This window comes from Strix uralensis, chromosome 4 (assembly GCF_047716275.1).
Source record: "Strix uralensis isolate ZFMK-TIS-50842 chromosome 4, bStrUra1, whole genome shotgun sequence".
NCBI lineage: Eukaryota > Metazoa > Chordata > Aves > Strigiformes > Strigidae > Strix > Strix uralensis.
Window position 1 is genome coordinate 67,875,398 of NC_133975.1, and position 25,155 is coordinate 67,900,552.

Genomic DNA, 25,155 nt, shown 5'->3' on the forward strand with positions numbered 1-25,155 from the left:
GAAAAGATTTTCAGTGCCAAAGCCTTTGGTCTAACTTTGAACAAATTTTTCTCTTACTTGCATTAGTTTTATTATTAGTGGAGCCACATGAATATAAAGCAATAGGGAGAATAAAGTGCACATATTTTTACTCACAGATGAGAGATGACTAGGAAATAAATCAGAATAAGCTAGACTTTCAAAGGTTTGCTATGCAATTAAGTTTTGGGGTGTTTATACAAACAGACATAGTCTTCCTGTGGACAAATGAATATATGAGGAGCTTTGAGGTTGTTTACAGTATACTGCTGTTGAGTAAGTAAGCACTGAAAGTATGTACAGGTTTATGTACCTGAATTAGATATCTGAATTATTCTATGCCATTCTATGAAAATCTGGTCTTACAATGAAAGTCTTAAGTACAGAAGCCTAAAGTAAAGTACATAATTGAATTCTCAGTGGCACTAAACAGTAGAGAGTTTGAGAAATATACATTGAGCAATTTTCAAAGTGGGCCATTCATGGGACTAGATATGGATTTTAAATTTTGAGAGTATTTGACATTTCTAATATGCATATCAATAAAAAAATCTAGTATTATATTAAAAGTTCATTTAAAAACATTAATTCACAACTTCTGTTGGAAACTGGTGTAGAATTCATGATTCTTGCTGAGTTCAGTGTTCCAGCAATAGCATTACAGATTTTTTTGTTCTTCTGAAACATACACATGCTCACACGCACACACACTCTTTTGATTCTATTTTCCAAACTTTGTTTCAATTCTTAAATTATGTAGTAATTTTCTCTGACTGAAGGGAAAATCAAGAAGTAAATAAAGTATCATTACTTCTCAGTAAATAATGAATAATGTCTGAGAGCCTTAGGTGAAGACCAGATTGCTGTTATATAGAGGCCTGTAAAAACCTAATTTATGAATAAATTGATATAATGATAAATAAACATTAGTTACTAGGGTCTGCAGATCTAAGCTAATAGAAAGACAGCATACGATCTACCTCTATACCTGTAACTTGCGGACTAGAGTATTGTAACATCCTTTGACTTATGTGTTCTAAGCAAATGGATTTTGGATGTAAGCTAAGTTTGGGAACCAAGGTTTCTGAAATAAATTTTGGTCATACAGCAGACATATGAAAACTACCTTTTGGGACTCCTAGGCAGGCCCATTCTTTCCCCTTCCTTCAGAATTTGGTCACCTCCTCCTGCCTTTGTGGGTTTTTTCCTGACTTTTCAGTTATTTTATGTGGGAAACATGAACTGGCAATAGAGAATTTGCAGTATGCTTTGTGTAGATACAATTGCAATGCCAGTTACAATTACAATGCCAGTAAATTGGTACTTGCACACAGTGCTTTCCACTTCACTTGAAAAATATACAGCCCCTTCACCTGGGTTTATTTCTTTAGCCCAGTGTCAGTGATTTTTTTCTTTAAATTTACGATGTATTTGTTAACTTACCATAGTATTCTTGAAGAGATGAGGTCAACATCACCTGAATGATAGCATCCTCCCTGTTGATGGCTTTGTCACCCTACTGCTGTCTGACATTTCTGTCTGAGAAAAGCTGTGGGAATGCAGGGGGAGAAAGTCAGACATATTGGTGGAGGCATTTGATGAATATAAACTAGTTTTCAACACAGAACATGTTATGAAAAGCACTGCAACAGAAATAATTAATTGTCTTGAATCATGGGTAAGAGTGAATTTAGGAGGCCTAATGGGGATTGCCATTTGAAGCAAAGGGCATTGTTCTTTCCCTGTACCTCAGGAGGGTGAATTGAAAACTGCTGTCATAGTTAAATATATTTCAAAAATATAAAGCAGACTTTGAAAACAAAGTTCCAAAGTATTACACTGTTGGTAACTTTGTTATTTATAGAAGTGCAGTATCTTACAATAATCAGAAATGCTATCTTTGTTGGATTTTTAAAAATAAAGTAGTATAAAACAGAATCGGGAAATACCTAGTAAGTTTTGTGCAACAAAAACTGCTATTGACTTCACTGCTTGATATCAGTGAGCATTGTCCCAAAAGCATATTGCATAAGGGACTCGGGATTTGGCTGACATCAGTTATCCTTCAGATTGTATGCTCTTTCACTACTTCTGCATGTAATGTTAATTTATGCTTGATAGATACCGTCAAGGATAGGGAGTGCAGTACTACCTCAATGGGAGTTTCACAAGACCCATGGCCTCCTGACATTCCTCTCCATGCTAAAGGGGCACATCTGCTCCTACATACCTCAAAGGGCGATGCATTGACTCCTCCCCAGCTCCCCAGTTCAGCTGGCCGGCTGCAGCTCTGGGTGGAGCCAGGGAAATATTTATTTTTCTCTTGTGACTAATGCTGTTCTGATCACTGCTCTTTTTTAAGTCCTTGGCATTTTGTCTCCTGTATTGTAACACACTGGAGAGTTTCCTGCAGGCAACTTCTTCACACCTTGCGCTTCCTACAATTTCTCTCATGTTCATCATTTCCTTCTCCAGTGTGTATCTTGATGGTAAAAGGATGTCCCCCTTCTTGATTCAGCACCCCTGAACATCTTCTGTTTCCTCCTGGAAGTCATTTGTGAAGATAAAATCATATTAAAAAAAATAATCTTCCAATGTTCTCCTACTCTGTGCTCTCACACTTAAAACAGTGTCCTCCCAGTAGTCCTTGGTCCATACTTGTCTTGTATCACAATATTTTAAGCTTTTAGGCACACAAAATATATCAGAATCTTCAAATAACTTCTTTTCCCCCTGATGTATACACGATTTGGGGGAATATACATGATTTCTGAAAAGGATGTCATTAATATGCAGTGTAGTCACTTTTGGGGGGGGGGGGGGGGGGGGGAGAAGAAATGTTTCAAGTGATCTGTGTAAATCCTTCACATCTTTTTTTAGTTTAAAAATTTCACATCATTCATAACTTCATTTCCAAATGCTTTACAATTTAATAATTTCCATATGCCACATACAACTTTCTGAAGCTCTTCTGTAGACATTACCTAATTCATTTTAAAATCATCTTGGAAACATTGAGCTGAATTGTTCTACATGCACCATTTATAAATAAATTTGCTGAGAGCTTTCTTTTCTTTTATTCCTCTGACCAGCTCATTATCTTTATTTTTTTTGTACTTTTCCGCCAGAATAAATGTTAACCTTATAGAGTACTGAGAATAGCAGCTTCTGGAATAAAGATGAAAAATGAATTTAGGGGAAGGGAAAACATGTTATAAAATGTCTCAGCAGGTCCCACTGCTGTTGAAAATATCCTGCTGTAAACTTCGCTGCTTCTTTTGGTGTTTGAGGATTGACGATTCTGTCTTTGCAGACTGTAACAGAGAAGCACAAGCTAAATGTACCTGAGACAATGACTGAGGTCCTGGATGTTTCAGATGAAGAAGGTGAGCAATTTTTCTAAGTTCTTATTCCATATCACTTATGTAACCTCTAATGTAGGTTCAGAATAGCTGCTTAAGTACTTTGACATCTTCATTTCGCAGTGCTTAAAATGAAGTTCTATATAATGGCCTTTTTTATTGAGGTAGTCATTATGGCATTTGAATAAAGATGACCCAAACCAAATCCTGGACCTCTGCATCTTTTTCAGAAAATGCTTATCTGAACCAAATCAACAAATGGGAACATTTCCTAACTTCATATTTTAAAATTTAAATGTAGAGCTGTCCCAAAGCTGGGTTTGACCCTCCCACAAAGAGGAATTTGAGCAGTAGATTTTTTGGATCAGTGCCACCTCTTCTAGATACATATATCTGGGAGTTCTGTGCTAATTGGAAACATTTGTGTAGGAAGATGCATAAGGTGGAAGGTGAGGAGACTGTTCCCTTGAGGGAGCTTTTGGCACACAGGAATCACAGATACATACGGCATGACATAAAGTAACAACATGCTAATAAGTTTGGCACTTTGGTTTCAGAGTCTATTGTATGTATAGACAGGAGGCATATGTTGTACCGCTTAGCTAAGTCCCAAGAAAATTTCTGTGAACTTGTGGAGGGATTGATAAAGTACTGTAGTTTTATACATCAGAGAATAAAGGAAATAGCTTAAAAACATCACCTTCTAAAAGTTCACAGATGACTTCTTAGAAATTTTAATCACAATGGCATCTGATAAATATAGATGCATTTGCAAGAATTTTTCTTTTTTACACTTGCCTGTTAATTAATGTTACAGTATCTTACATATGCTGTTTTATGGTTATTATTATTTCATGCAAATAATTTGTACAGTGACTAATTTCAAAAATTCCTAGGGATTTAGGAACATAGGTTTCAGGGTTGGGCTTTTTTCTTTTACAAGGAACACAAATGCACTTGTATTCTAAATAATACTGGAAGGTAATGGCATTCTTGTTCCTAAGCTGCTTGCAGTAATTTTTGAAATGGGATTTATGCTGATAAGTGAGTTACACTATTGAGAAAATACAATGTTTAGGATTCAGATATTACTTTTTTTTTTTTTTAATTCTTGCAAAGCTGCAAGTGAAAGCAAACAAGTGTGATTCAGAAGAAATTATTTTCTGCTGCATCATGATCAGTTATTTCTCTCAGGCCTGTTTTTGATACATTTTCTGGTTTTCAAACACTCAACTACTTGTGTAATTACTGTGATAAATGGCCTTTAAATTGCTTATAGCCTTATGTTCACTTTGTTGAATTTTCTCCCAATCTTTTGAACTCCCATTCAACCATCTTTAAATCTACAAAGCCTAGTATGTCTTTCTGCTTCTACAGGATTAATACAGGCTATTCCTTTTTCTCAAATCAATTTATATGTTATACAGCCTTTAAACACTCTGATGATGAACGCTTCAGTGATGGTGAAGCATATAGTGGCACAGGTGCTATTAGCACAAGTTCATGGAGTAAGACTTACACACTTTCTCTTCTTGTTTAACTCTGATTGTTTGTTTTATTTTTTGTGTTGAAGCAACGTGAATTTGCTTAATCTGGGTGCCTAACACTGTTCCTTTTTATTATTTTTGAAGTGTGACTGAGTGTGTGTTTCCTGAAAGGTGGGAGGAAGAAGGGAAGCCAAAAATCCAGGATTTATTACCTGTATCTTGAATATGTTGGCAGAATTTACTGTGGCCATCCAGCATGACTAATGCTCTCCAGTGCTTTGAATTAACATTCTCTGTTTTCTGTTACCATCTGGTACCTACTGTCTGTCAGTAGCCAGCAGATACAACGTAGGTGCTCTGACACATTGCTGCTCAAGGCTCAGTGCTGAGCACTCATTCTGGTAGTGCCTCTGTGATCCTGCCGCAGGTTGCTATGCAGGTTGGTTACAGTTAAAGAACTTCATGCCATTGTCCTTGTAAAATCTGTTTGTACAGGCAAAACATTCAGGATGTTGTGAAAATTCGGAACATGGATGGTACTTGTCACAGGACCTTAATATAGCTGGGGGCAGGAAGACTGCAAAATTTTTTTAATAAAGAGGATGAACCTTTTAGCGATGGTGTAGTCTTTATAAGAGGCTAGCAATAAGGTTTCTGTAATGCTGTGTTCTTAGCTGCTTTAAAGTGACACAGTATGTTCTGAAGTAAATTAATGTGACACGGTAAACCTGCCAGCTGCAATTATATAAAGTTGAAAACAAGAAGAGTACTTGAGCAAGTAAGTATTTCAGGTCCCATTGTGGAACTTGTTCATCACCAGTGGTAAGTATTTTGCATTTTGCCTGGAAAGCAGTTATGTTGAGTAATTATATGCTGTTACGTTAATAATGTAGTATTGATATTCCTAAAACAAATTCAAGTACAGCATTCAGTCTTAGCAATATGAAATAAAGGACCATATAATCTATCAAATAGCTCAACTTGGTATGTAAGGTCCTGCTCTGGGTAGCCTGTTTTAAAATATTTTTAATGGACTGAGAGTTCCACTAATTCTTCTTTAATTTTTATTTTTAGCAATTGTATTATTATTCAGAAATCTTTACCTTTTACTATACCTGAAAAAACCCCTTTGCTTTGAATAGAAACAGACTTAATATTTTACTTAAAATTGCATTTGATTTCTTTTTTTTTTTTAATTTAAAAAATAATAGATTAGTGGCATTTAGATGATAAGTATCAGATTTAAGTACAGAAGCAAGTTTGCATTGACAGGGAAAGAAAAACATCCATGCCAATAACAGGCTAGATGAAATTGGATTCATAAGCTTTTATGCAAGATTCAAGGAAGAATTGAAAAAAAGAAAACTTCATAGGTTAGCAAAAACATGATTATAGAAAAATCCTGCTTCGTCTGCTCTAAGTCTGTTATCTGGTCCTACATGTATCAGATATTCTGTGTCATCAGTAAGACTTTCCTACTTTGTGAACATCAGGGCCATAGACGTATCAGCACAGTTTTATTAAGCAGCTTATTCATGCACCACAGAAATACACACCTCCACATGTGTTTTACTATTTTCTCTGTTTGTCCTATGGTCTACCATGAAGACTATTTTAAGGATAATTATCCATTGTTATTTGCTGAGCACTATGCACAGTGCATATGTAATACAATCACTGTTCAGAAGGTGATGGCCTGATCTTGCAAAAAAATTAAGTGCTTCTCCTTAAGGATGGGGATTACACTACAGATTCCCACAGGCCTACCTGTTAAGTGATGTGCTTCCTGAAACATGTATCCATGCCAGCAGAAGTGCTTTGTGTGAATAGAGTTGTACTAAAAAACCTCTGTATTTTTATCATTGTATCTGGCTTAGATGTTTTATTGCTACAAAGTTTAGTTCCTTTAATGTTGTTGCCACAAAAGAAGCAATTTCTACCTGAGGGATCCATACAGCAGTAAGGGGCAATTACTGCAAAGCATCTTGTGAAATGTATTTTAGTGACATCTACAGAAATAGTGAAGTTAAGCACAAGCAGATGTTTGTGGTAGGGCTGAGTCAGTGTAGACATACAGAAAAATCTAGAAAAGGAAGGAACTTTTTTATTCTCCCATATGTTATTACTGTATTGAGGAGCATGTTGCTGCTCCTCTGTACTCATTCCATGTGTTATTTTTGTGGTGAAAGAGCTGTACAACCTGCCAATGGTTTATCTTTGTGACTCCCATCTGAGATAGTACAGTGAGTATAGTGCTGTATATAGAGGATACAAGACCAACCAGTAAAACAGGTTGTCAAAGAGCTCTCATTTGTGTCTGGATGGGCCTCCTCATCTCCTGCTCTGTTTTCAGTCCAGTTAATTTTCAAAAGTTCTGGCTTCACTGACTCTAAGTTCTGGCTGATGCAAGAAGTTGTCATAGCTGTAACCACACTTTCCCACATCCTCCATTATGTCAGCACAAACATTTCACTGTGTGGTGGTCCAACCCAGAGAACCGATCTATCTGAAAATTAATCTCTTTATTTGTTCTGAGAAGTTAGTTTTCAGCCAGACTACTTTTGCAGGCAGAAGGGAATAGAAAGGCTGAAGTAGAAGGTGAGACACCATTGTCAGAAGCAGCATGCCCCTGAGATGGTTACCATAAAGGTCAGTTCACACTGCACAGTAATTAATGCTGACATTTCAATTGCAGAGAAGGGATAGACAGATGTTGGGCAAACAATCATGTGCAAATAGTCAATGGAGTCTCAAAAGTTAGCTGAATCACAATATCCAAAGAACAAAAAGTATCTCTTTCATGAGGGATGCCTGTCTAAAAGTTGCTAGAGTCAACCCTATACCTGGTTGAGACACAAGGTGATGTTGACTTTTTTTTTTAACACTGTGTTTCTTTAAAAAAAAAGTTACAAATAATAACATAATCTTAAAAGAAGGTGATTAGGACATTGAATTTGCTGAAGGGTTTCTAAGAATGGAAACAGCGTCATCAGGTGTCCTTAAATAATTTATAAAATACAATATGCATTAATGCCTACGTAAGATACTTGTCCAGTGTGAGTTTGTTGCATTTTTCCTCTCACAGAGTTGCTCATTTTAGTTCTAAACCTTACTCAAAATTGTGATACTGCATCATTCAAACATATACATAGTAATAGTATCTATGTAAAAGTGGAGTTTGCTATCCCCTCATTAACGTGTGTCAGTAACAGGGTGGCATATCTGTGAACTGCTGCATTGCTTAAGGACATCAAAAATGTGATGTTGGATTCCAGAAAGCAGTTCATAGCTAATCCATACCTGATCACATCAGATTTCTGATTAAAAAGAAAAAATCCTTTTTGTTATTGAAAAAAGTTGTTTTCAGTGTAGGCAATTTTTCCCAGTGTAGAGAAGTTTCAAACTGCTTAGTAAGTCTGGTTCAGACATATGCTCACAAAGGACTGAGAGGTTACTACTGTACAGATAGACACACCAGTAGGGTTCAGGAATTTATTTCTGGCGCTGTTGATGATTCCTAAATGACTCTGTGGAAGTCACTTCAATTATCTTGGTCTTCCAGTTGTAGAATGGGATAATGATAATCTGCTTTCCCTGACACATTGGGAGCTATAAAGAAAATGCCACATGTATGTGTTTACCTACCTTACCTGCCTGCAACTAACTGGCCACCTAGTTATTGTTATGAATGTTGTTATTATTAAATGATAATGTGCTCTGGTACCCAATAATATTCTCTTGTCAAAGTGTATCGCTTCATATTTGTGGTAACTGCAGTTGGCAGTTTGATAAGCATGCTGAATTCCTTAGTAGTATCTGTAACAGCAGTAAACAGTGCTAAAACATAACAGTGAATTTCCTGAGTGCCTCCGCACATGGCCTTAGAGTACGCTAATACTACAGCATATGTGTGAGAAATGAGCAGTTACGTCTGGACAGAATTCATTGCTGTTCTACATGCACATAATTCCACTGAAGGCAGTGGCTTGATTAGTTGGAAGACTTAAGGAATAACTTCCTTTAATTAAACCTGGAAGTTAAAGTTGCAGTCAGTAACTGTTCTTGGTTAGACTTAAGTGAGTTGCTGTTGCTGCACGTTAAAACATTTAAATTCAGAATAACACTGCTGAATTAATTCACACTCCAAATTAAGCATCTTATAACCAGTAGTATAAAATGTAGCCAAAGATTGGTGATTTACAAAGTAAATCAAAAGCTATGTACTAAAAATTTAACTGAAACTTTCTTTAACAGAAAACTCAGAAAAAACTGACAAATAAGAGTTGATTCTTAAAACTTTATTTACCTGCACAGAAAATATGCCAATGTCTACCTCCGATTTCCTAGAATTTGTAGGTTTTAGATGCCCTGTAAGCTTTGTTATGCGAAGACTTGCTGGTACATTTTCACAAGGTCAACTAAGATGAAGGGAGATTCTTTTCTGGAAAGTTCCTTTTGTTTACATGGTATTTTTGAGATTACTTATATTTTTTTTTTTTCCCTGAGCAAAATGAGATTTTTTTTTTTTCTTCTAAGTGTCAAATGTGCAAATGCAACAGGAAATCTGAAAATTGGTTGCCTTTTGTTTCATTCATGTGTTGTCAACACAAAAGGTTCTCAATATAATGGTTAGCTGCTCAATTTTTCTTTTCTAACTTTATTGACATTGTTGCTGGGAATGTGAAAAAAAGGATTTATAACTAAGTCTTAGATTTTTTCATTGAAATCTTTCACAGTGAATATAGCTTTTTTAAAAAAGTCTGGTATTGTCATTGGAAAGAAATTATTTTGTTTTTGTTGGGGTAGAGTTGCTCAAGATTGTTCACTTGTCAACATTTTAGTAATGAAAAATAGGACATTGTGGTTAGGTTGCAAAAATTTTGGCAAAAGTTTTAAAGAAACTGCTGGTTTTCATTTGCATCAGTGTTGTTGACAAAAAGTAGAAATGACCAGATTAGCAATAATAAACGATGTGAGTGACATGTGTAGGCATGACCCAAACTACAGACATACATTTGTTAGTGCACAGAAGGAATAAAGAGTGGGCATGACCAGGAGACAGTACTGTATTTATTTATACGTTATTTCCTAAATTGTTATTTTATGAGCAGTGTTGAGCACCGAATTATTTTCTTCGGAGATTGAAGTTATAGGGGGACCTACAATAGCTTCTTCATTGAAGTAAATCGTAATCAGCATGTTAAAAATGGGAAATGTATTTTTGATTAGTCTTATCCATCTGATCTAAATCTGTCTTTAAAGCTGCTGAATATTATTCCTACTCATGGTTGATAAAAACTGGTTGCTTTTACATTTACATTAACCTTAATTAGCTAAAGATTTTATGGCTGCTGACAGTGTTTACAGATATTTAGTAGTCAAAGTGAGCTCTCCCAGCCGGAGGAGCATGACCCATTCCATGGGCAGCAGACATCTTGGGCTGTTGTCCCCTGGAACAACATGACTGTGAAAGATGACTTGTTTGTTAGTACATAACATTTTACAAATATTTTTAAAAGTGCTACATAAAAGCAGTGCTTGCCACATGAATTTCACAAGGCAAAATTAGGAAATACTTTGTATCCTTGGGAAGAAGGAAAAGACTTTTTTCGCCCTCTTTTCACTTTAATGCATGAAGAGTCTTGGTCAGCAGGTTTGTTGGGAGTCATGGATATCTGTACTAGACCAAGGTTTCCTTCCTTAGTCCACAGTGTATTTCATATCGTGAGGAAATTTCCTGTTTCATAGGAAATATTTACCTGGTTTAGGGTGAATTTTCCATGAGAAGAAAACAGTGTTCAGATGCTAAATCAGTTTTCCATCACTTTCCCCAGTATGTTCTTTCAATGTCATTTCCTGCCCAGTATTCTTTGTGGGATCTGCTTTATTGCTCCCCTTGAAAGTACACAGAGCGCTCATTCAAGTCCCAGTTTGACTATACATGGCATAGTAGCCACACCTCAGACTTTTCAGCATGCCAGTTAGTATTGATGACCTTCCAAGGCTTCTGTGGCTTGGGGAGGTAGGGATAGTTTGTTCTGGTTCAATTCTAAAAAGGCAGTGCTTTTATTCTTTGTTACCTAGATCCAATGTAACAACTTTATAAATGCCATAGTAGCCACCTGTGAAATACTGGAATTCATTTTGCAGCAGGTTAATTTGCAAGAAAACAAAATCAAGGCATCTTCCTCTCCCTGCAGATCCTGGAGGATAGACATACAGGTTTGGGTTTGTTTTTTCATTTGCTTCACCTTTTCCTTTTTTGCAAGTGCTGCATTTAGCTACCAATAGCTGACATGATGATTCATGTTAAGTCATGTATCAATTTATGAAACTCTGCATGAAACCATACATGAAACCTTGTTTTCCTGTCTGGCTAAAAATAAAGACATTTAAAGCGTTAGCCAAACTGTAATTCAGGGAAACTTTTAGTGTGTGTGGGCCATTAAATAGAGGATTGATTTTAAGGAAGTGAAGGTGTCCAAGGAAAGTGTCAGAGAAATTCTGCATTATACATTCCTTTAACGATGCTTCAGGACTTACATATTCCATAAAAAAATTGTGCTTGCCATAGCTGTCCTGTCTCCATCTGTTACTTTTAAGGAGCAGCACTTATGTGGGGAGCTGTAGACTTATCTGCATGCTGCAGAGAAAACAATAATTTTGGCAAACTCATATAAATGTATCTGGCTTTAAAAACATCTATTAAAAGCAATTTCTAGCAGTTTCTATCACAGCCCTCTTTTTTTTTTTAAACTTTTGCCTATATTTTCTTTATGTTTTGTGAGAAACAATTTAGGGCAATTCTCATACAGCAATTGTATTTTTGCGATTCACTTATGTAGCAGGAGAACTATAGGAATGGTAGGAACTGCCTTTGTTGAGGATTCCCTAAACAAGTTGACTCTGTAAGTGCCTATCCAGAATGGTGTGGTGAAAATTTTAAAACTGCTTTCCTTGATCAAACATTTGCATAGCTCCCTGATATCAGAGGATAATTTCTGAAAAAAGCTAGTCTGTTTTAGAAACATTAATGAAACACTCTTCCTGTGAGCCAATACAGATTTGCTAAGCTGAGAATTTCATGTGGCTGAGTGCCTCAAAGCTACTGTCGTGTAAATGTTACTTTGCATTTAAAACACATTTTTGATCTCAAAGTGGTTCGTGATTGTTACTTGATTTAATCAGTTACATAGGTAGGACATACCAGTCCTTTTATAGCATTTAAGAAAAGTAAGAAGTAAAGTACAGCAATATCAGTGTGGGTCTCCAGTTTCAATGGTTTGGTAAAATCTTCTTGTGTTCAGCCAGACTGTCACTGAAGGAGCAGATACATGGTCTCAGCATGCAGCCTGTTTCTCTTAGTAGTCCGTTCAATGATTTATAATGCTTAAAACCTGTGTTTAACATGGGAAATCATCAGCATCAAAATGAGCTTTTTGTTTTCTCTGTACTACTGGGTTAGAGTAAGGCAAATATTTACCGAGTGGCCAGTCAGATCTGCCCAGGTGCTTCCCTTCCTACTATCTTAGAAATTAGCAATTGAGATCCATTCCTATATTTGGATATTATGGGTTCATGATACACAGAAATAATATGTGGTCAGCATAAAATGTAAGAAAAAAAAATCCCAGAGGAACAGACGAGTAAGGGTCATCATATAAGTATTGCTGACTTGAGTAAAAAGTTAATTAGTTGTGGATTTTTGTGAATTGGTAGGTTGACTCTGTTTTAATGCAGCCTTTGAAAATGGTTCTGTGTGGCTTTGACAGTGACTGGCAATGGAGTTTACTTCTGCTCCCTAGTCTAGGCAAACAGAAAAAACTCCAGACAGTTGCATTTTAAAAGATCATAGGGAAGGTTTCCCATTCCTGCTGTGTCCATTTTTTCCCTGCTTAACTAACTGCACCATCACTGGCTATGTGCAGCGCCGACTGCTCCTTGTAGGCTAAATGGCGTGCTCCCTGCTGTGTGGTTGTGTGAGGCTCCATCAGAGCCCCGTGAAGCTCTGAAGAATGATGCCAGTGCTGCTATTTTAATTCAGTTCCTGTGGCAGCAGTGTCATAAAGGATCAGGGTCTTCTGAGTCAGTGAGAACTAGCTGTTTGGTTTTTCTGGAGTGCCTCTACAGCACAAACCAGCAGGGTGGAAAAGTTCCCCAGCTAGTGCCACCAGTGTTGCACATCAGGGTGCAGAACTGCGTGGGGATGCCTGCTCAGGTCAGCTGCATGGCGCTGCTGCTGGCTTAAGAGTCCCTGCTGTGAGAGAGCTTGTGTGCTCAGGTACTGCACTGAATCACTGTAGCTCTGCTGCTTCTGGACCGGTGTGTTTGCACATCTCTGCAGTCTGTATGTATGGATTTACCAGCCCAAGAATCTCTGTGCCACTCTTTGCTGCTTAAAATAGATATGCCTTTGGTTGGCTTGGATGTGACAGATTTAAAACTTTGTGTAAAAGTGTTACTAACAACCATCAATGCAGTTTTCACTTGCCCATTATACGTTTCTGTATCAGGCTTTCCTTGCCTTAAGCATAGTACTTAAATCCTAAAGTTTATTTAATTTTCCTATTCTGATTCTTAGGTTTGCTGTCTCTCTTTTTCACCTTTCCATTCAATTTTCATCCTTTCTTTCTCTCTCTTGGATCCAATCCTGAAAAGTCTTGGGTCTCCAGTTTTGCAGAAGAGGCCACTTGATTTAATAGTTTTTGCAGGTGGCCAATGTCTCATAGAAATGTTTAGAATCTTGTTTATCAGGTTCATATCTCCTTCTTATTTTTTCCTAGTAAGAGGCCTGGAACCTACTAAACTTATGCTGTCTCTGTCATACCTTCTCCCTGCAACCTGGCCCTTGTCGGTCCCACCCTTTGTATCCATCTTCTTGCCTCAAGTGATTTCTCTCCTTTGATTTTTTTTTTTTTTTTTTTCCCCCATCCCCCTTCTGAGGAGAAAAGAACAATCCCCAAGTGTCGCAAACCTCTATAAAAATATGCTTTTGGGGGGTCTTGCATCTTGTTCCAGGGCGTTACTTTGGTCACTGGAAACAGATTAATGGACTGTCCAGCTCATTGCAGAGTGCATTGGGACCATGATGCTTTGTGTGTTATGCTCTGGAGAAGCTACCCATCGTATTGGGAATTATTTGCACTCTGCAAAGAAAAAAATAATAGCAGAAGCCAATGCAGGGACTCAGCTATTGGCCACTTTTTGTTTAAATATAAATAGATTCCTAGGTTTGGGGATTTTATTATTTTTTTAAATATTTTTTTTTAACTTCTTGTTCCAGTGTCCTTACCAGTAAAACCCCAGTGTTTCCAGGTACATGATACTTCCTTCTAGCGCATTTTGTTTCCTTTCAAACCTGCCCTTTCAGAAGATGATGTTACTTGGAAATGCAGGACAAAATTTTTAGCGGTATTTGAGAGATGGGCAGTAGCAGTGATGAGGCCAAGGCTGAACAGGAATGCTTTAATTGGGGCACAGTGCAAGGTCACCCAGTGTTTTGAAGTGTGTTTTCCCCTGTGAAGTAAACCTCTACAAGTCTGTTGGTATCAAGAAAGGAAGGTGTTCTTTCAAGGAAATAGAAGATAAATCACTAAGTGGGTAGCTCATTGAAATCCACCTGTAAGTTCATAGATGGGCACTGCAAATCATGGAGCATCAATGTCAAGGGCTGTATTTGTCACAAACTGCTTAGTAAGTGGTAAAACTGTTACTGTCATTAATTTGATTGGGAATGTGATGGCAGATGAATCGTTTCTAGCATGATTAGAAAGGATAACTTCTTGTACTGCCATAAAACTACCATCTGGTAAGATTTGCTGTGTAAAGAAGCTCGTGGTCAGCTGAATATGTAATTTCTTCTGAGCAGAAAACGTGTCTGTGTACGTTTGAATTGACTGAGACTCAGGAATATAGCCATGTTAGATCTTCTAATGACAGCACAATATTACTGGCAGGATGAATGAGTGCTTGTTACACAGGCTTGGAATAATTCCCTTTGCACATGTGCAATTGCCCTGCAAAGCAGGAATTTAGACACTCAGGTAACCACAATTGTATGAAATGTTATGTTGCTACACAATCATTTAGACTTAAATACATTTTTTTTTTTCTCCTTCCTATACTAGGAGGGGTTGGTGTGGAGTGACTTTAACTCCTAGTTCACTCACTCAAGACTAGTATGTTAGCAAGTTAACTGTGTTACCAATGGATAAATGTTCTGAAGGCATTGTGAAACATTCATGGATAGTCTTATTACTGTTTGCAGATGTTCACATCACATAAAAGAGCCAGTGTTACTTAGACCCATTATTGACAACTCTTAGATGAGAGGCCAAAGCTGAAATAAGAGTAGAGTTTGGATTTTTTTTTAAAGGATGTGGGTGTGATGAAAGCAGTGAAGATTTTGCCTTTGTTTCTATTATAGATGGAATGTCTGGCGTGATTATAAGTATCTAGTTTATTTGAAATATAACTCAAAATTCCTTTTAGTGTTTGATTAACAGCACTGCCTTAATATCTTCCAAGTTTTCACTAAGCCCTGTGCTTTATGACATTCCCAGGAAACAGGAGGCATCATCTGTCAGAAGACAGGAAACATGCAATGATTAAATGCGTTTTATTGTTTTCTGTGAAACTGTGCCCAGTTTCTCCCTCTTAATGTGGGCAGATGGAATTTCCAAGAGCTTTTGTTGTTATACTGAAAAGATTTAGGCCTAATTTTTACACATAATATTTGTATATACAAAAAAATCTTAAAACTCCCAAAGGTTACTTAGTTTTAGATGACAAATTATAAAATATTTATTTATTTATTAGCTGAGACATCAAGCTAGAAAAACTAGCTTGGTGTGTTCCATGAAAACAAATATCAAGATTTCTTCCTTTAGTAGTGAGCATCACCCCTACAGCTTGTAATATCAATAACATTTGGGGGGTGGGGGGCAGGAAATGCTCTACCAGAAATAGCAGCAGTAACAGTAATTGATTTTTGCAATTTTGCTTTAATAAGACTTTAAATCACACAAGTGGCAACTGTCAAATGAATTCTGTTTGAAACAGCATGGATACCACTTAACTAACCTTTACAATCCTTCGTATTTCTCAGCATATCGGGGTGAATTACTGCAGCTGGAATGTGTAGCCCCTGAAGACTGTTCCTGTATAACAGTTGCAGTATCCTGCTTCAGGTTCTTGACGCTTGCCTATGCAGCTTAGAAAATGAGAAAGTTTGAAGATGTTGGTGGCCTAGGGTCATGTTGTGGGGTTCCGTGGGCTACACCAAGCCTCTGGCAGGCTCTTGCAGTAGTAACTAACCGTTGGGAAAGTGACTGAAATCTTCAGGCAGAAACTGTGGAGAGAAACTGTGTTGCAAATGGGAATGAAAAGAAACCTCTACACGTTGCTTGACAGTATAATCTGTTTTGTTAGTCTGCTGGGGAAAAGTGAACTGTGACTTCATATAGACAGAATTTCCTGGGGAACATAATTTTGGACCTAAAAAAAAAAAAATAAACCCTGTTATTCAGGGTATATGCAAAAAGGTTACTGTGACAGATAACCAATGATCATTCAGGCTTTGATTCATTATGAATTACTTTTCTGAATAACGACCATTACCATCTATGCATGTGAGCTTATTTCCAGCTTCTGGATATTGCCGTGTTTTAGAAGTAAGAATTTTCTTGCTGATCACAGAAGGATGTTGGAACATGGGTGAGACACCCTCATATGATGTGGAGTTTGGACAATGGAGAGTTTAAATTAGGATTTGCAACTATCAGGCGTAAGGCCACAGAAAACACCTTTTCAGCTGAAAACACACAGCTTACAGTCAAGTAAATGATTACATTTAATCATAAATTGTCAGGCTGTGATACAGTATAGCTGTGAGCAGAGCTAAAGTGGATAAAGGAACAGAGAGACCATGCTTTAGAGAGTAGCAAAGAAATTTGCCCCTTACCAGTATGTGCGACAGCAAAAATTAGATTAAATCTAATTGATTAATCACCTTGATTTTTTTTTTTTTTTTTTTTTAAATCTTGCTTGATGTGCCAGTTTCATTAAATACATTAATTGCTTGTGGTTTGCAGTGTTTCCTGAGTGGAAAGTGCCTTCCTGTTTTTTGTGCCATCCAGCTGTTAGATCCCCAACATTTAAATGAATTCAAACTTGTGTGTGTGCTTATATCTATCCCTTCTGTGATTGATTTAAAGGTGATGACACAATGACAGGAGATGGAGGAGAGTACCTTAGGCCAGAAGACCTCAGAGAACTAGGAGATGACTCTCTACCAAGCAGCCAGTTCTTAGATGGTATGAACTACCTAAGGTACAGCTTGGAAGGAGGACGCTCTGACAGGTATTTGCCTGGACACATATCTTTTGTTATGATAATTCTGCACACATGTTGTTATAAATGTTTGAAATCTGTTTCTCGGGGCCTTTAACTCAAGGGAGACATGAGATGCACTCAACATTACTTTATTGGGTATGTCAGTGTGGCAGTTGCTACTTTGTAGGAGGAAGGTGTGGTCAGGAGGAATATTTCCTGACTAGTCCAGAAATTAATACATACTACTCAGAGTCTAGTGAGGAATTTGTGATTGTTATTTGGTTCTTGAGAAGGCATAGCTTGCTTTATTGTCTCTGTGGTCAAGCAAAGGAAGAAGAGTGTAGCAGTCTATGGAAAGGGTTTATGAGTCATCCCAGTCTCCTCCTGTCATGAGGCAGGGGCTGGGTGGATAGGTGGACAGGGTGTTTTAGCATTAGATGAGCCAACTTTTTAGACTAGTTTGCTGGCTATAGATACAAGGAAAGGAGCAGTGGACTTGGTCATTCTGCATTGGGTTGGCAGTGGGTATGTCGTCAGCAAGCACATTGACCCTTAGCAGGAAAGAGAATAATTTTCCCTCTACTGGCACAGTACAGTATTTGTTGTAAATAAAATAAAAAAATAGGAAAAAGAACATCTGTTCAGTCCAGAAAACTTACTGATTTGCTTATATCTAACAAGTTGAACTTAAGCCTAGATGTATTTGTGGAATAATAAGGCTTGTAGCTTTAATTTTTTTTAATTTTTATTTTTATTTTAGAGAATATCACTACAGTTTACAAAAGAAACAGAACTCCCTTTTCAAGATGAGAGCCTTTACTAGTGAGCATAAGTGTAGACTCAAACTGGCAGATTAACACCCACAAATCTAGTTTAGAATAGGCTACCCAGGCATTCCTGTTTGAAGATGACCATGTCTAGAGTAAATCGGCAGTATCTCCAGACTTACTGCCCTTAGAATTGGGCTTCACTAAAGGGGAAAAAAAAAAGTTGAGATCTTGGCAACAGAAGGAATTTTTAACCTACCTCTTTTTCCAGTTGTGATTGTTATTCTGGCAACATTTCCGAAGCTCAGTGAAATCAGTAGGATCCATTCTGTTTACTTCAGTAGGCTATGAATTGCTCCTGGAACAAAAGACGTCAGGAAACAGTTTGGTTTGCCTCACAGCATGTGTAAATCCCTCATCATTCAGGTCTTATAAACTTGAAGTCTTTGTTGGTTTTTAGACAGCTCCAGTGAATCCACTGAAAACAAAGTGACTGTGTGGCTTTTTAAGTCTCAGAGGATGTTTATGAACTACATCAGAATGCTTAAAAGATCAAAACCTTTTATCACACACTTTCAATGGTAACAAGTGGGTTTTTTTAAATTTTAAGATGTTGTATAGAAATGATTGTGCAGGCAAGTATTAAGCCAGTTTCTGTTCCCATTTAGAATATTTTAGCTTTTAAATACTGTCAGTGGATTTCAGTAGATTTTCACTGGCATGTAATTGATGTGTTTTGTGTTGTATGAAAATTATTTCACATCCTGTATCAAGCATGATTATATTGAAATGAAACAAAATTATAAAGGGAGAAGGACTGAAAGAAAAAAGTACATCTTTCTAACTCCATGGTCTCATGTCACTGTCAGGTTACTAGTTGTAAAAATTCTCACAGAGACTGCTTGAATTATTTTGCTTTTGCTTTAATGTGATTTTCATTGCATTATACTGACTTTGGTTTTTCAAGAAATTCAGTAAAGCAAAATAGTATCAGCAGTCTAGACTCATGTAATCTTATGCATTAAACAAGTTGATTTAAAACATATCTTTTTCTTTTGTAACCATCTTCCCTATTTATTTTATTTCTTTCTCCCCTTCATTCTTTTCATACGCTTTCATTAGCACCATGCCCAGGTAGGTATTACATAGCATGAAAACATGTTATCTCTATCCTTTTACGGCACCTGTCCCAGTTCATCCATTTTGGAGGCCTGCTGTATGCCAGAAAGTGGTTTTGGAGAACCAAATGAACGACACTACTATTGGAGATAGTTGTAGTCTCAAATGAGTATGATACGTCATGGTGAATACTGATCCAACAGTACTCTCTGTCTAGGAAGGTCACAGTATGACATAGCCACCATCCCACAGAAACTTCCCTGATTCCTGTACAGAGACTGTTAGCAAGGATCGGGGAAGTTGCAGTAGACCACAATAGGTGGTAGCTGTCCTCCTGTCATGATGCTGCTGGAAAGGTTAGCCATGTACCTCCTCTGTGTGGAGAAACAGTGGTAGAATAAAAAATAAAGAGAATGGACCACACTAGCTGGATTCTCTCTCTGGATATTCAGAGCCAGAACTGATTTGGGCCATATCAGATGCACCAATATTTGAAAAGACTCTGTTTTATTGTAAGTCCCTTCCTTCCACCTTTCTGGTCCATGACAGGCATGAGGAAGGCTTTCAGTCTTTAAATAGAGAAACATTTCCAAGGCTTATTTATACAGTTTTCAATGATACCAGGTTGTTTTCCCAGCTTCTGAAACAACATATGCTTCCCACACCAAGAGATGCACTCAACTGGACTAGAGATTGCTAGAGCTCTGTCTAGGCTGGCAAGTGGATGTGTACTGCAACATGGTCTCGCAGTCATCCAGATTAAGAACTTGGCTAGAGTATGCTGCTCTTATTTTCTGGATACCACCTGGGCTTTATTCAGGGCTTAGAAGAGGTGGGTGATACATGCCTGTGCATTACCTAACACGGGCAAGACACACTCTTATGTTCAGGAGCTTTGTAGCATTCCTGGGTTCCACAGTCAGTCTCTGGGGCCGAGTAGAGTGCTATTGACCCCGCAGCCCCTGTGACTTAAGATTTATCAACCAGATTTGGAAAGAATTTGTATTTAGATATTAGTTTTGTCTCTGTGGTTTAGGTTTGGGGTTTTCTTTCTCAGGATTCCTGAAGACTTATTATAATAATAAACAATTAGTTCTGTTCAGTGCCACTGCACTGTTGGGTCAGCCAGTACCTTTATTTCTAAGTCTCAGAAGCACAGACCTTTTAACTACTGGTTTGCCCTACATTTAGTTGGCAGAGCACACAGAAGAGGGACAGTGTCATCTGAACACTAGTGTTGAAATTAACTGTACTAGGAAATTTAAACTTCTAATTTACTGCAGACCTCCGTCATGCCTGTGCATACCTTGCCTGTAGATAAAGTCCATACGCTCAATGTATTGGATATTTACTGGAGTTTACATACAGGTACTATATAGTGAATATGTACTGGCTACTTGTAGCGGTGGTAGTAGTAGTGCTGGATACTTGCAGGAGAATATGGACAAAATCACTACGGAGATAACCAGTCAAATTTTGTACATACTTTCTTTCATTCAGTATTAACCAACATTAGTTGAATAGCAGAACCTACAGCTTGGATGGCGAACCTCTTACGAGCATTGCATGGCGCAGCAAAGCAGTTCTGAAAGTGTCAAACATTGAAATGAATAAAGGATAATGATGGGAAATGGGGTCTGCTACTGAGGCTTATTTTTCCACCAAAGAACAAATGTTCACTGAAGTATCTATATTCTCGTTATGAACAAGAAAGGTGTACTCTGCCTACCCAATTCACACTAAAATGTTTACCCAAAATACTCTTCAGTCAAGATTCACTTTCGTAATTTTTGTCTGAAATGTTATAAGCAGACAGTTAGGGTGAGCTTCTGTCCCTATTGAAGTTTTGTTGGTTGTTTTAATGGAATCAGAATTCTATTCTAGAAATGCATAGTTCCAATAATAGCAGCCTTACTTGTCTCACCTCTTCCACTTATCTGGGTGAAAGACATTTCATTACATGTAACAGAGATTATTTATTGTGGGTTTGCTTTTTTCTCAAGACTTTCTTAAGGCTGATACTTGTGTAATACCTATCTTCTCTTTCAGTTTTGTACAATCCATCTAGTGTGTTAAATAGGCCATTGGTATAAAGCAATGATTAATAGCATTGACTATTCTTCAATGTCATATATTTCTAATAAAAATAAGATAACCATTTGCTTCTAAAAAATGATCAAAAATTATTGAGTCAATGTAACTATTGTTAAAAAACTGACTGGTCTGAATCAGATGGTAAAAAATTATTTCCAACAATATCTGCATTTAAAACACTTGAATCTTGTGTCTGTAATGTACATGTGACTTCTTTTATTGCTAACTGCTGAAAATGAATTATCCCTTAAAAATCTATGTATCTAGATAAATGCCCTATTGTTCTGATCCAGTGTGTTAGTCATTCTGAGTACTACTCATGGATGCGTAAGCCACAAAAAGAAAACTGCTTCCTTCAGTTTTATGTACTATATTCCTCAAGATATAGAACATGAGTACACGTACAACATCTGAAGGTCGTTGATCTGGTTTTAAAAATCACTCTTGTAATACTGCTGCTAGTAAATATGTAAAGGACAAAACTAGTGCTATTTGGTAGCAGAAACCCCATTTACCTCAATATGTCCTACTGTGGTGTCGTATTTGTCTTTTTTTGCTTTTTGCTAGTGGATACTGTAGTTACATTCTGAGCCAGTGCTTGGAAGCAGCTTATTTACTGCCTTGCATCTCTCATTGCTACAGCCACCAGTTTTCTGCAGAGCTGTGTGTACTTACAAAGAAAACATTTGGACTGCCTCTGGCTGCCTAAAGATGCTGTTGGCATACAGAGGAAGAATTTTGTTTTACACAGGAGCTTGCGGCTGGCCACAATTTGCCTTGCTGTGTGTACCTTCCAGGGGTCAATGCCAGGCTTACTTATTTACAGTTTTAAGGTTCAGAAAGAGTAATTTCAGCTTTTCTTGAGATGTTAGCATTCTGGTTTTCCATACTGGTTTGCTTGTGTGATGTAACAGGAGAGAGAACTTCTCCAAAGAGCCTTACTTAAAAGAAATTAATGCTCTTTACTTATCATGCCACAAAGCCAAGTATAAAGTATTTGTGAGTATAAAATAAAATGTCATCTAGATTAATCTCTAGGTTCTGCATTTTGAAGCAAATAAGTCAGTCAAAAGTCTTTGTGGCCCTTAGTCAGAAAGGTAGCATAACACAGATTTGTAAAGCTCTGTTTTTCCGCCCATGACTATTATCTACTCCCCCTGGAAGCTGCATCATATTGCTAATAGCACGCTTTTTTCATTCTCCCACTCGATCTATCATGACACCTTTACAACATCATCTGTACTGCTGATATATTGCTATGGCATCCTACCAACCTACCAGCCTGCGATCCTTCAGTTCAGACAGGTCCCACACGTTGAGCCATGCCTCCTACCTGAGGGACAGTGCCATGATTGACGATACAGTTGTAATCCCCAGCCAGCAGGTAAGCAGATTCTCTTACGTTCTCTTGTCAGTTGGATAAATACGGAAATAGAAGATTACAGTTTAGATTGTAGTAATGATACTGTGTCGTGTATGCTGCTTTATTTATTTCAATATAAATCTCTCTAATTTTCATTGATATTTAGTGGCATATGATGCTGTGCAATATTAAACTCTATTACAAAATAAATGGATAAGCTGTGTGAATATACTACAAGGACTGTCTTTTATAATGTTTTTTCATTTTAAGTGATTTTTGAATGATGCTAACAGCCATTGGGCTAAATATTCAGATGATCTAATGAACTCAAGGCCATTGTCCTCAAAGATAATATCCTGAATCATGCTTGTAGTTAAAAAAAAAAATAGATTTAGGAAATGCTACTTTGGTAAATCACAGCATTCATTTCACTTGGGACCACTAACATATGATTACTCTGAGCAAGTACAAAATGTTACAATAACGGGTTTCTAATATCTTAATGCTATTATTACTCCTTTGTTTTCTTTTTTAAAAAAGTTCAAACGCTTTAGGTGCTACTATACAAAATACATCTTCTTATTGTTTGGTTGATTAATTGATTTTATTGTAGTAAAAAGGAGGGTTTTTTGCTTACCAAGGTAACAACTCTGGCCAAAGAAGCTGAAAGGAATTCATATCGCTTAAGCTGGGGCCCTGAAAACTTGGACAATGTGGCTCTTTCTTCCAGCCCTATTCATTCAGGGTGAGTGTATCAATTAGCATTGTACTGAAAAAAGAGAATACCTGCAGTGGCAGCAGCTTCAACTAATGCTTAACTAGGAGTTATATTTTAATTCATTGCCTCCTAGAGCTGTCAGTAAATTGTTATGATCTCTTAAGCTCTGACAGTCGAGCAACCCTGACTACCAAGACTATTCACTGAAACCACTGCAAGTCAGTGAGCTTTCAGTCAAGTTCAAGAGGAATGAATAATCGCTACATACACACATGCAGTTGTATAAATTTTATGGAGAAATAAATACAGTGCCTTTTTAAAGTTAGTAATAATTGAGACCAAGGGCCTAATCACTCCAGATGGTGAGTACTTCCTATGATAGTGAAGTAGTTTAGGTAAGCACCACCTCTAGTGTTTGTCATGATTACTAAGAAAAGAAACCAAGGATTTTGAATTACATGAACTGTGTACTAGACAAGAAACCTAAACATCATGTGCTTTACGCGTATTTGGCCACTATGTTCATGTATTCTCACAACTGACTCTTTGTAAGCATTTGCATTTAGGCAAGCTCATTGAAATGGAGTAAGACAGGTCAAAATGCAGGCCCAGCCAAATTCATACAAAGCTTACCCTGGTTTGCCTCAAAATCTGTGAGTGTATTTTGTTTAAGTGCTCTTACTCACTGCATTTTCAGTAATTTTATTCTTCACACTGAATTCTACCCTTGTGTCCTGCCATCAGACTTGATGAGGCATGCGCAGATGAAGTCATAAGAAACCAATGTCACGAAGAAGCATTTCACTTCTGAGAGCTGTGTTGTATGCAGCATGGCTGGACATCACACAGAGAAAATATTTTTGTTAATCTCAAATGAGTTTGCAACAATCTTACAGTCCTTATCTTTCAAAAAATAACACTAGAGTCCCATTTGGAATGACAGGCAGTCCTGGTCTAGAAGAGGAACAATATTGTCATAACTGTGATTGCAAATTGACTGATTTGTGACATATATGAGAAATTTGTTGGTTAACTGGTAGCAGGATATTTGGCTGTGACCAGTGTTGTTTGGATTTGCATTTCTTGAGCTCTAAAACTAACAAATTAAATGAAAATACTTAATGTGTACAGTATGTATGTATTTATATGTCGATATGTAAGCTTTAAAATTGTTTTGGTCATTTATTCTAACCCTAAATAGATTACAGGCTTTTTCCAAAGGATGTATTACTTTTCACTTTCAGAAAGGTAGGTCTTTCCAGTGATTGCAGAGGATGAACTAAATACTTTCTAGAAGAGTGGCATTTATTTCTTGGATATGCAATCATTTTGTGTTTTTCTTTTAAAAAATATTAGTGATATTTAGATCTTTTTGAATGACCAGGACGCTAGTGGTAGGATAATAATATTGGATTTTAATAGGAGCAACGCTCTCTGCAGTCTTGTATGAAATAGTGACATTTAACACCACACAAATTACATTCTTCTTTTTATACATACCAGCTAACTTGCCACTAAATATTGTAATAAAGAAGCCTATAATAATGATTACTCAGCCTTTGGAAAAGACTGTACAACACTTGATTTTTATCTTGCTCTGCTTTGTCCGAGTCATTATCATAAACTGTTGGGGTGCATCTCGTTTGCATCTCTTTTTTAGGAAAATACATTGACTACTAGAGTTTCACTCGTAAGACCTTATTTTAAAAGTGAAGCAATCAGAGAAGTACTCTGTGCGTGATTGTTGCATTCACTTAGCTGCAACAACAACATTTGTCATTTATACCCCTCTTGTCACCTACACCCTCCTTCATACACAGATGCACAATATTACTAGCTTCTTACGAGCTAGCAGCACTGCTGACATTCCAGGTGCACGCATTGAAGTAGTATG

The 25,155-nt window shown here is 37.2% G+C and overlaps 1 protein-coding gene across 50 annotated transcripts in view; it reads left to right on the forward strand.

The window, feature by feature from the left end:
• Positions 1–25,155, forward strand: part of ANK2 (ankyrin 2) — a 371,495-nt gene that overhangs the window by 285,285 nt on the left and 61,055 nt on the right. For 38 of the 50 annotated variants that reach the window (XM_074867112.1, XM_074867115.1, XM_074867116.1 and 35 more), the window contains 4 exons: positions 3,332–3,404; positions 17,083–17,227; positions 22,462–22,564; positions 23,185–23,288. In XM_074867112.1, the coding sequence (XP_074723213.1) occupies positions 3,332–3,404; positions 17,083–17,227; positions 22,462–22,564; positions 23,185–23,288 (425 nt within the window). Of the gene's footprint in view, positions 1–3,331; positions 3,405–17,082; positions 17,228–19,089; positions 19,102–22,461; positions 22,565–23,184; positions 23,289–25,155 lie in introns of all 50 variants that reach the window. The other 12 variants (XM_074867132.1, XM_074867139.1, XM_074867108.1 and 9 more) reach the window with 2 other exon arrangements.